This window comes from Gambusia affinis, linkage group LG07 (assembly GCF_019740435.1).
Source record: "Gambusia affinis linkage group LG07, SWU_Gaff_1.0, whole genome shotgun sequence".
NCBI classification, from domain to species: domain Eukaryota; kingdom Metazoa; phylum Chordata; class Actinopteri; order Cyprinodontiformes; family Poeciliidae; genus Gambusia; species Gambusia affinis.
Window position 1 is genome coordinate 24,325,528 of NC_057874.1, and position 13,179 is coordinate 24,338,706.

Consider the following 13,179-nt stretch of genomic DNA (forward strand, 5'->3'; position numbering starts at 1 on the left):
TTCTTAAAGGAAGAAAATGGTGTGGATAATAAAGCATGGAGTGACTTTAAAGTAAAGATATAAAAAAACATAAAAAGGGTGTTGGTGGTGGTGAAGGGAGGGAGATACAACCAAATGTTTAAAAGTTTCCAAGCCAACAAAAAGGCATGTTACTGATTAGCTATGGAAAATAAAGAGAAGATAATGAGCTGGTAATTATTTTGAAAAATCTGATTGTCCATATGCTCTCTCACTTATTATCAGATAACTATTCAAACGGTTTTCTCCAAATGACATTTGAAAAAGCAGAACAAGAAAGGCCTTCAAAGACATTCAAAATGTTAGCTTTGTTTTCAGTAAATTAATCCTTTCATTTAAGTTTTTTATAGTGTTAGAAAGGTAAATTGTCTAATAGCCTTTGGAAAGTGACAATTGCAATAAAATTTCTGATAAGACTATGAGTGCTTAGAGAGAAGAGACTGACAATATTTATGGTAATATCAGTTTAGGTATTTTAATAGAAACTAAATACACAAATAATGTCCCATTTGATTTCATAAAATTTATATGTTTAAGGATTTCTAATTTTACTGTTTTGTTTAAAGGTTCAGAGTCAACAGAAGCTACTTTAGTCAAATTCAAGCTTCTACCTCAGAGCTTTACACAATCCACAATGTAGAAGATCTTTGTAACGTCCAAGGGTTCATTGAGCTTTTCTCATAAATATATAAAGAAAATACAAATTATGTGTGGGGGCAGTGTTATGATTTTGGGCTGCTGTTTTCTTTGGTCTCTTGACTTTTCACTACATTGAAGAGTCGATATATATATATATAAATAAATTTCATTGAACCTTTGTTAACCTTTGGTGAGGACCTTTTTACTCTGTCAGAAAATAGAAGATGGGTAATGCATTAGTTTCCCAGCATATAAAGGAAGAAAAATAGACAGCAAATGACTGTCTAAAGTAGAAGCACAACACCACATGAAGTGTTCTTGCTCATCTCAAAATCTGAATTAGAAAATCTGTGGTGAGAGTTTTGATTTAGCAAGCAGCTGTGGCAAAAATATTAGAGCAATTGCAGGTCAAAGAAACAGATAATGTGGCCACTGTGAGTACATTTTTGCAAAAGAAAATACCTCTATATTGTGGAATTTCCAGAACGACAGACCATTTGCATTACAGAATATCAGTACAGAAAAACAGATGTAACATCTCCTCCATCCATCACTCTGGGCAATGTGAGATCTTTGGCAATTAAATTGGATGATCTTCAAGCACTAACAAGGACCCAGCCAGAGTATTGGGAATGCAATATTGTGTGTTTTGCTGAGATGTGGAAGTAGCGATCATATCCCTATTTCTGTCAGGCTTTCTTACTGTGTGAGAAGATAGAGATTTATAGAACAGTAACACAATCAGAGGAGGTTAGCAGTGCTTTTCCACCACAAACCAAGACATGCTACCATGAGGTGCTTTCACTGCAGTCCTGATATAGAATTTTTAGCAGTATGTTTTTATCCATGTTATTTACCAAGAAATCTTATCAGGATTTTTTGACAATTATATGCACTGCACGGCTAGCTGCACCCGACACCACATGTGATGTCATCAACTCAGTTGTTGCTAAATTACACATCATCAAGCTATTTACAAGAAGGCACAGAGCAAACTGTGTTTTTTAAGAAAACTTAAATCCTTCAATGTATGTAGTAGTAAGATGCTGCACACCCCATAATCTCCTCTGCCGGCTTCTGTGGGGTAGAAGCATCAGCAGCAGTGACTTAAAAAGAGATAAACAATCAGACACAAAAAGGCTTTTTGTGTTGTAGGGATTTTTCTAGAGCCTCTGCAGATTATTTTGCAAAGAACAATTCTTCATAGAATGAATAACAACTGTAAGCATACTCTTCACAACATACAATAACCAAGTGTCTTCAGAATATTTATCAGGTCAACTGTAGCACTGACCGCTGCAGGAGATCCTTCTTGCCCACAGCCATCAATCACATCTACAACCACACTTTCAGTAAATTTTAGATAGTATGAATTACAACATTTAATTTCTTTTTAGGATTAATCTAGTCTCTTAATCCCACATATTCTTATATTGTTTGCAGAAATGCAACTCTAGAATGTTATTGCTTAACTAAAGCTGAATTTTTAGTTGTATAAATGTTTTAGTACTTTGTGTCTAAGTATTTTCATTACAAACAAAAACAAAGATATTTAAAAAGACAGTTTTTCTAGATTAGAATAGAAACATTTTTCTTTGACATTACAAGGAGGAACTTTGTCTTGCTGGACAACACAAAGTTTACTGAGTCCTTAGTACAGCAAAATTAGATTATAACAGTTACATTTGCAGTTTTTTATGTTATTTTAAACACATAAATCCTTACCACATAGAGGTCTGAAAGTGAAATAAATTAACTCTACTGGATACTAGATTGTCAGACTCGCCTATTTCTTGTTGTTTTGTGCTATTTTAAGGCATTTTGTTGTTGTATTTATGAATATTTATCTGCTTAACCAAACACGCAAATGCTTTTTTTTCTCTGCATCATTTCATAGTTTCTCTTGTGTTTTACAGGCTCCCAGAGGTACGGATCTCAGACAATGGGCCTTATGAATGCCATGTCGGCATATATGACCGGGCAACGAGGGAGAAGGTTGTCCTGGCTTCAGGAAATGTTTTTCTTACAGTTATGTGTGAGTAACATTATTGCATTGACTACTATATATTTCAGAAATGCTTCTTGCTTCAAGGAGAAATATATATTTCAAAACAGAATAGTTGGGTGGAACATTGAATTTACGTAGAGGGACTTTTCAAAGCCAGCAGGTCAAGCAGTATGACAAAGATGGAAGTGAGAGCCCAAAGGCAGAAGAAAAAAAAAACTTTTTTCACTTGTGATGTTTTAAATTTTTACATGAGGTTCTTGGAGGGTAACTGTTTGGTGTACATGGTAGTATGTATATCCACCAAGCGTAATGATTTTGACTTAAAAACTAAATTTGTAAATGTTTTCTAACTCAATTTACATGAATGGTTAGCTTCAACATGTCTGAATTCTGTAAAATAGAGCAAGCAGTAGGTGTTTTAGAAAAACAGTAGTTTGCCCTCATCAATGTGTGTATGAATGAGAATGACTGATTTAATTATAAAACATCTTCGAGTGTGCTAATAAAGCACTAAGTCTGATGTCATTTCATTTCTAAAGATGTTCCAAATAAACTGATTTTTTTTTTCCAGAAAGGAATTAATGTTACTACAGCAAGCAGGTGAACCAAATAAATCACCTTTTCCACGTATGTTTTATCCATAGGCTATTTTGAGAATGATGTTTTATTCTTCATTCTATAATTTGGCTTCTGTTTGTTTTACCAGCATTTCCTGCATAACATAGAAAATATGATGTTATTTTCTTGATGATTTTGTATTTGTAAACTAAAACTAAAACTGCTTATGTTGATGGTGATTTTAATATGAGGTTTCAGACAAATCATTGATTTTTCTTTTTAAATCAGCTCAAAAGTAAAGAAGTAGAAAAAACAGCAGGGACAAAGAAATCAATCCCACTTAGACATTATTTAGCCAAGGCTTTTTTATTTTTGTTCATAATCTCTTGGTCGGCATTGTCAGAACCTGAAGATACCTTTGTTGCTCTGTATTTTACTATTGCCTATACCTCACACATTTTTTCCATATCCCCACCATTCTGCTGTTGACATTATTAATGATAATAATTTTATAATTAACTACAATCAAGAGAGGATGTTTTTGGCTGTTGCTTAGTCTTGAATGTAATTATTGTATTTTAGTCTCCCTAGTGACAGCTTTTTGGTTTGGCTGATATATCAATTCCAGCTACAAAAAATGGCTGATCTCCATGTGGTCTTTAGTCTAATTAGCATTTTTTTTCAGCTGGAACACAGGAGAGAAACAGCATGTCATAACATCACCTCATTACCACATTTTGTGACCCTGAAAACTGGCTAATACGTCATGGTCTTCTTTTAAATTATGCATACATTTTTCTTTAAATAACTCTCTGCCTTTATACTTGCACTTTTTATTACCATTCCAGAGTCTTTGTTTTACACTCCCCTATTATCAATGAAAGGAGATTTACTCAGTTGTTTCTTGTTTCAGTTCTGGGTGGGTTGAAGTGAATGATGTCGTCCTGGGATAGCTGCAGCGCCCTATCTCAGCTGGGTCCTAAATCACCACAGAGAGAAAGAAGAATGGCTTCTGGCATTGTGGCTAATTGCAGTCTAAACTGAAACAGAATTATTCATAACCTATTAGTGTGTCAAGTTCAGTGGGAAGTAAAGAGAAAAGTTGAGCAGTGAAAAAGAGAATATTAGAGGAACAAAGTTAATTAATAGGAAACAGTACACAGAGAGTATTTTAATTTTTAAAGGGTTTCACAAATAAAAAATTATAATTTTAATGAATCCCCTGCCAAGACATCCAGTCAGCCAACATTAAAACATAAAAAAGATGAACTTTGGTACATCAGCTTGTGCCCTTCACCTTGAAAAGTTTTAAAAGTCATCTATTTTTTTCCCTTAAACTATATTGGCAAATGCCATTAGGCCTTGTGGTACAAAGGTACTAAAAGTATCTTTAGTAATACCAGAGTTGTATGTCAGAGGAAATACTGATACACTGTGATGGACAGAATCATTGTTAAATGATTGAATTTAGTGTTGAATCAGAATCAGTCTCAGTCTCAGTCTGCTGGACAGGATGAATGGAGTAGAGACATGTCACGATGTGGTTTGACCATTTGACCTTCTTCCTATTTGCAGTTATAGGAAAATGAATATTTATGTATTTCAGAAAACTGACTTTCTACAAGTCATCTTTAAATATTTGTTGTGTGTTCGTGTGCATGTACATTTATCTTGGTTACATTAACTGATTTTAAATTGTTTTGACCTTTTCACCTGATATTTCCAAGAGACATGCTCATAATTTTAAATGTAAATGCCTTTCTTCAGCAAGAAAAGCAGCAGGAAGAATAAATGTTTCGTAGTTGTTTTTTAATCATTTTATTAAAAAGGTTAGAATGCCAAAAAATAAAGTAAATAATTAAATAATACAAAAAGCAAACATTTATCTGAAAAATGTTTCTAATAAACTCAGAGTTATAACAGTTATAACTACAGTTATAACAGAAAAGTCATTTTCTGTCCCTATGAAGCCAGGACCATAATTTTAGCCTCTAGCAGCAGGAAAAAAAAAAATCTATTCCCCTTTTGAATGGTAAAGATCCAGTCATTATTTGTCATTACTTGATGTGATTCCTTTATGATGCTACAAAGATTAAGATGAAAGGTTATTTATCCCCCCCAGAAGTGGCAGTGACCTTGGGAAGCCAGTACCTGCTTGAATTGTGTTCTGTCTGAGGCACCTTAGCCTGTTATTGTCTGTATTAAATGGCTGTTTGCCTGTGACTTGTCAGCTTGATAAAGAAGATCTTAATAGCCATGTTTTTAAACATCCTGTCACGTAAGTGTAGAAATTCTTTCATCTAACCTTTTGTGAAGCGTGAGGAGTTAATTTAAAGGATGCCCTTCAGTAGGTGGCAGGGTTGTTACTTACATCCTCCAAATACAGAGATGAGCACTAAGGTGTAGACAGACTTAATTGCCTTCTCGTCCTGTGTAACTCAGATTTGCTAACATAATAGATCTACATCTTTAATTAAACGCTATGTACATTTAGTTCCATGTTTAGAAATAGATGGGAATAGTGACAAATGGATGAAGCCCTAAAATTATAGTAGCTGCAAACTAACGTTTTTGTTCATAAAAAGAAAGAATTTATGGAGTGGTAATGATGAACTGCTGCATGTGCCATTTGTGTAGAGTTGTTTAAATTTAATTTTAGTTGGCTTGCTTTTTGCTTTTGACTTTTAGGAAGTGTTATTTTCCCACACAACAAAGTTTGTCTTCCTCAGTGTGATTGGTATCTGTATTTTTAATCAAGCCTGCTGTTCTTCTAAATTATTGTTAAGCCATTTCAGAAGTTATTTTAAGTTATCTTCAGCTGCCCCATATGCGGGTTAATAATTTTACTTTGTAGGCTTTTACTTGACAAGTGACATGAAAAACTTTCAAGGTTTTCCATGGTCACTTAAAATTTTTATTCTTTAGCCACATTTGTCTTGGTTAGTAATATGTAACAGATGAAAACTGAATAGTTGAGCAAAAATTCAGTTTCTTTTCTTTTCAACACACTTTTCTCGTGGCAAACAGATTAATTTAATCTGATTATAGGTGCAATTGGGAACAGTGAAACAAGCTTTGGAGCTTTTCAGAGACGTGTGTACGTGTGGGGTAATAGAAAAAGTCAAAAATATAGGGTTTACGTAAAATAAAAAAAACTTTTACTCATACAATATACCTCATTACATTAGATTAACTGCCAAAATTAATCAGTTTACATCAACTATAACACCACTGCCAGAGATAAGGTGAACAGAGCGTTGTGCCATGTTTTGCTTCTTGCCTTCACCAGTGTTAGGCGTTGCTGCTGATTAAGAGGAATTCAGAATTCACCAAAATTATCTTGTCTCTGGATCCACTGAGAGAAAAAAAGAATGGAATTAATTCACAGAAGAGATGAATTATTAAAGGTCTGTCTTGAACTAAACTCTGGGGTAATAACTGAAACAAAAACAAATAACCCATGGGTTTCCTCAAGGATACCCAACATTGACCTGTTAGGAAGTGCATCTCTTATTCCCTCTAAAAGATTTTTTTAACCAGTATGTCATGCCGTTATTATTTTGCCTGCGAATTTCTGTTTCCCCTTTAGTTGATGTTACTTTTTCTCAAAACCCACTGAAGCACAAGATCTTCTATTAATGTAGCCGCTACATTTTAAACCTTCATCTGTCAAACTGTGAAATCTGTTGGTGCTATCTTACTTCTAATTAGCTTCGACTGGGATGTGGCATAAACTCGAAAATCGTATTTGGAGTCATACTGTATCTCATTTGAGGGCGCATTAATGACAAGCCATTTTTACCCTGTAGCTCATTCAGTGCCTCATTCAGTTGACATTCACCAGGCGCTTATCAGCAGGGTAGCCAGTGCATGCCAAGGCTGTAGCCTCATGAGTAAGCCTGTTTTCATACCCAGAGATTTAACATTGCAAACAAAAACACACGCATCAGATGGCTGCTCCTCAGATTCTGGCTCCTGAAAAACCTCGAAGGAAAGAAATTGGCCTGATACAGTGTTCATCAGCTGAGATTATTTTAATTGAATTCAAATGTAAAAAAAAAAATTAAAATGCAATGTTGGCTAATGTGTAACATTAATTTTGATAACTAATTATTTTCTTCTTCTTTTTGCACCACCTTAATTGCATAAGGTTGGCTTCCAGGTATGTTAAAGAAACATAATTTCAGTAGCAGCAGAACATAATGACATAACAACACATTGACACAAATACAGGATTGTTATCAAATAGTGGTCAAATTAATGTTGATGTTGCCAAATAGTCAGCTAAAATTAGAATAGTGTTTTGACTGAAAATTCAAAGAAATGTAGCATGGATCAAAATGTTGCCCAAAAAACAGAAGGTTACGTCTTCAAATGGTTCCAAAAGTCTTTATTCCATCGCTTGGGAATCACCATGATACTGCTCTTTTTGTTTTCTTCAGATTTGTTCCTACACCAACATATATATTTCATATTTCGGATTTCATGCTGAACATGTTGCCTCCCATAGTCTCCTTGTGGTTTATCTCTAAGCTTTGAAGTGTGAGCTTCATTTTCTTCCCTCCTCCTCACTAAAAGATGTCTTCATCACTTCCTGCGCTCTGTTTGCCACTAAGGTCCCTCCTTTTGTGTGTGGATGACAGACAAGGCAACAGAGGAAAAGCAGCTTTGACTCTCTGGAGACAAACCACTGATTGTACCGAAGGACGAGAAAGTCTTTGTTTTTCTGTTTTTTACCTATCACCTTGCATGATAATTCTAATTTTCTGACACATTAATTTCATTTCAGGCTAGATTAAAAAGAATATATTTTTGACAAATTTGTCAAATATTACCTGTCTTATCAGTGAATTTTCTACAGAAGGATTGGATGTTTTTTAAACATGAACATCATTAAATGAAAAGGTCAACTTTTGCAAGAAGCAAGAGAGTGAAATTAATTTATTGTCAGCTGTGATATAATTACTAATCAGTATGATGAGTGTAATTTATTTCTTACCTCGTCCAAATGTGACAGATAATTTTTTTATTAGGTCAAGGTAACAGAATGTTTAGTTTTATGATTAATTCAATTAAAAGCACTAAAACTCTTTTGTAATATCTCAGTTTCATTTTACAGCATATAAAAAGAAATACTATTTATGTAAACATGCGTAAGAGAATGTGCCCATGGTATCAATATGTTTTGTACAAAGTAAACTGAGTGAATATCTAATAACCGGTTTCCTCTTAATCCTACTTCTTTTAAATCAAAATGTCAGTTATTTAAGCTCGCATGCTGAATTTTCAGTATGTAGAAAATTAGGTTGTTATTGGTAAGATTTACCAGTATAAAGTATTGTCCATCATTTATAATGTTAGGTTTAGACCTGAAGAAAAGACATATTAATGTAAGTTAGTTTGAATATTCTTTCTATGATTCTGTGACCCTTTACTATGGTGTGTCTGAAATTTGACAGTCATCTTTGCTCCTGCACAAAGGAATATGAGACAGGCGATAAATTTAAGGGAAAAGAGAAAATTCAGGTTTAGGAGCTCCAGAAAGCAGCTTCTGGGTATGGAACGAATCAATTTTTTTCCCAGTGTACCCATTTTTTGAAACTTGAATTGAAATAAGAGCAGGAGGAGCTGAAGGGAAACTGGAAAGAGGAAATATTATTTTAGGGCTCTCATATCCGCTTTTGTCTTTTTTTTTTTTTTCATTTATTATATTGTATTGTATTATATTACATAGTATTGTTGTGGAAAGCTACTTGCCCTCATACAGATTTCTTCTATTTTTGCTTTTTTGACACATAAATGGTTTTAATTTATATAAATTTTCTAATCAGTTACTAGACCGTTTACTAGACATGCAACCTTTCAAAGCTCTATAAACATTAGCCAAATCCACCCATTTTTTCATAAATGTGCATAAATTGAGATGCATAACTTGGGGTTAAATGCCTTGCCCAGGGGCACATTGATGTATGACATGAAGCTGGAATCATACCTGGAATAAAGTACAGCAATATATGTGCCGGATATTGGCAGGAGGTCCCATGTTTAAAGTGGGAGGCTCTATTTATGGGTTTGATAATGAAAGATCTTGTAAGATTTCCAAACCAAGATGAATAATCTGCAAGTTGAGGGAAAAAAACCTTTTATACTCATGCCTCTACAAAGACGAGCTTAGAAAAATTCTCTCAACTGTCTGGCAAGTATTTAGAAGAGCCTAAATATTGGATTTCGCAAGAAAGAGTAGGGCAAGTAATGAAACATAAGCTTCATTTATAAACAAAAACACAGCAGGAGTGGAAAATCAAATACAGACGAGTAGAAGATAAACAGAAATGAAAAAACAACAATCTCACATAGAAAAGATAAATTGATATCCTAAATAGTTGTAGGAGAAGAAAAAGGCCACAAGACAAATGGGGATTTAACAATTAGACAATGGATTGGAAAAGGCTGAGAATACTTGTAGTAAATATGAAGATGAACATGAAACTCAAACTAAAACAGATTTATCGAGAACAGGAAATAACAATTATTACCAAGAAACAAAATGTTTCCTACAAGAAATCAACCTCATGTAAAAAAAAAAATAAAAATAACCTTCACTGAAGGACTTTAATAACTATCTCCCTCTTTTTGCACCTCAACATTAAGTTGTTATACAACATTCAATAATCTACAAATAAATCTCCTATTTTGTTCTCATCTTGGCCAGAGCCTTCTGAGTTTATTTGCATGTGCAGGTTCTCAACGGGTATTCTGGTTTCCTCCCATAGTCCATAAAAATTAATGTTTGGTTAATTGGTAACTTTAAGGCATTCTTTGGTGTAGGCGTGCATGACCAGGGTCATTTGTCCTGTTTGTTTGTACCTTGCAACTCATACAAGGACTGCTGCTTGGTTGCAGTTGCCCACCGTGACCCTACAAGAGTTATACAGGAATAGAAATTGTTTTTCATCCCTTCGGTTATTCTGGATTTGAATGTTTGGAGTTCAGGAATGTTGTTGTGTTTTACAGACTTGTGAGCCTTAATGGTTGTCACCATCAATTAGCACATTAGACACTGCTTTAGTATAAGGTGCTGTATATTTCCAAGATTGTTTTTATCATGTTATGTTTTGTAAAACCTTTTGTATAAATGGAATAAGTATATAAAACCACTTTGTCTTTCTTACACATTTTCTTCCAGAATTTTATGTACCTGTAATCTGGGTGTTCTTGTTTTTGTATGATATCCCAGCATGACTTGATTATCTTGCAATCTATGTGGAGGCCATCTATCCATTTATCTGCTATAAGTCTCAATGTTTCCCATTTTCTGTTACAAAGTATAATTCCTTGTTGCTGCCAAAGTACTTTTGGGGTAGGATGCTGTGCAGTGAATCTGGGCTTGATCAAAATCTTTGCTGATGAGTGTATATAATCGAACTAAATCTAAAATGGCTAAAATCTTTTTTATCCCACTAGTGTGGCATTAAGTATTTACTAAGATGGTTTCAAAATCCACGACACCTATCCAAGGTCGATATACTCGCAGTAGCTTTGCTTCAAAGAAAACTATAACACCACACACAACAATTCATCTTCTATCACTCCTGCACAGTTTGTATAGAAGCTGCTGCTCATCTATTTCAAAAATACATCCACATACCAAGAAACAATTAAAGGTAAAGTCCTGGTCAATTATACAAAATAAGCTTACAAATTCACTTTGTGTGTTCAAACACACACACACACGCCCACACCCACACACACACACACACACATTCTGATATAAAAAGGTTCTCACCATAGTGAAGCTTTGTTTGAATAGAGAATAAAAATTACAAAAGCTTATGTGCCAGCGTGGCTGATGGAGCTGATGCAACACCTGCCAATTTCGAGCCCACATTTAGCAGCTTGGTCGGTGTTCATTACAGACCCTGCTGGCAAAATATTTGCTCTGGCATAGGTGGGGGTGGGCAGGTGTTGCCTAGATGGGACATAAAAATGTGTTCTCCTGTTCCAAAGGTTAGGTCTCTGCCCACTAAACATGTTCAGAACTGTCATAATTAACATGATGAATAAGATAGATAATTTATGTTTGACCTATGAAAAAAAAAAAAAAGAAATATCTTTGAGGAATTTTGTGAGGAAAATATCAAGTATTAAACAGATGCAAACCAAAGACAAGAAAGGTTAAATCTGACACATGTGGACTGTGTCAAATGTTGTTAGTCCATAACCAGATCTGGTGTACACTAGCTGATACAAAGTATATTATGACACATCATTAAGAGGACAAGGGCACAAGATATTATAACGTTGATATATAAATATACCGTGTGTATATATATACACTAAGGTTGTCATTATTAATGCATCTGATTAAACTGAAAGTTTTATTGTGTTAACATTACTTGATGCAGAATAATCAAACTACTATTTTTAGTAGTAACTCTCTCTCCCGCCGGGGGTTACTTAGTTCATAGTAGCACGTTATGAGCTGGACACACAGGATGTGACAAACAGCAGCAACTGGCGAAGGTTTCTGCGACAGCAGACAGCAACACAAGTTGACAATTTTTCAACTTTTTTGCGTTGCGTTGATAACCTAAATCTGCATGTCTTCATACAGTCGCTTGGCTGAATGAGTACAAGTGACTGTCTTACTGCACAAGTGCCACAGAAAATGAATGCTAAATTAACGTTTAAAACAAAATGAATATAAAAACCTCAAAAACTGAGAATTTTCAGACATGCATGGTGTTAGACAATAAAATATATTCTTAAACACATTTGATAACGTGCACCCTTCGGCGTTTTTCGATATGGGCTATAGGTGCAGTTGGACATACGGATGATAGGACAGATGCTTCATGTATTAAAATATTCACTTTATGCATAATGGTTGGTAGAAGGCAAGACAGGAAGTGGTGAATACAATGTAAAAGCTTTTTTGGTTCAAACCCAAAATTCATGCTTTTTAAGTATGCATGATGTAATCTCTGATATGGTACTGAATATCTTAAAATCTACTGCAGCCATGATCTTTGCCTGGCAACACAGTGTTCACAGGAGTTTTGAAAAGCCTTCAAGCTAAATATAAGCTAGAATGTATTTTAGCTCATATTTAAAATCTATATAAGCTAAAATACAAAATCTTTTTATTTCAGAGATCAATTTATTGGTTAAGTTATACTGAAGTGCACATTATAACAAGGATTAGACACTTGAACTATGACTTGCTCATTGAGTTGTAAAAAAAAAAAGCCTTTCAGAGCATGGTCCATGACTGCTCCTTATCTCTTTTAGTAATATTTACAAAACTGACTTAACTCAAAGCCATTTAATTTAGTACCTAAAGTCATTTAATTATTAATAAAATTATTAATGACCGCCTTTAACTGGAGGCCCATATGTGAATAACCAGGAACAAATAGCAAATAAACAATACTGTTGGATCACTTTGGAGTGGCTGTATTTTCAGTGTTGATCTGTGCAGAATTGGCACCTACAGCTAAGAAAGCTGAGTGTAAATTAACATGGGGGAAATTCACTCAAAAATATCCTGGCAGTTGTGAATGGTAGAAAAGGGATAAGGATGTGACATGTTGGCAACCTAATTGCTTATGTGTTGACAAGGAATTCTGAATTGTGTTGAATTTGCATTTACGCTCTAGTATTTTAGCACCCACTGTAAAACAGAATGAGAAAGTGTGAGAAGATGAAAATGTTTAAATTGCACTTTGTGTCTATTGATGGTTATTAAAACCACATAATTACAATGTCTGTGTTCATTTGAAAGGCAAGACAGGTAAGTTTGTCTCTGTAACCAATTTAGTATATACATTTTATTCCAGTTTCATTAAAACTTATTTAAGTCAGTAAGAAGTTACAGATTGTGTTATAAATGCTGTCATTACAGTTTAGGAAGTTGAGCAAAAATGTTACTGTGTAAAAAGATGGTAGGTGTTTGC

At 34.3% G+C, this 13,179-nt stretch overlaps 1 protein-coding gene across 2 annotated transcripts in view; it reads left to right on the top strand.

The window, feature by feature from the left end:
- Nucleotides 1-13,179, top strand: part of igsf21a (immunoglobin superfamily, member 21a) — a 181,802-nt gene that overhangs the window by 108,972 nt on the left and 59,651 nt on the right. For both annotated transcript variants that reach the window (XM_044121503.1, XM_044121504.1), the window contains one exon: nt 2,574-2,692. In XM_044121503.1, coding sequence (XP_043977438.1) covers nt 2,574-2,692 — 119 coding nt within the window. The remainder of the gene's footprint in view (nt 1-2,573; nt 2,693-13,179) is intronic.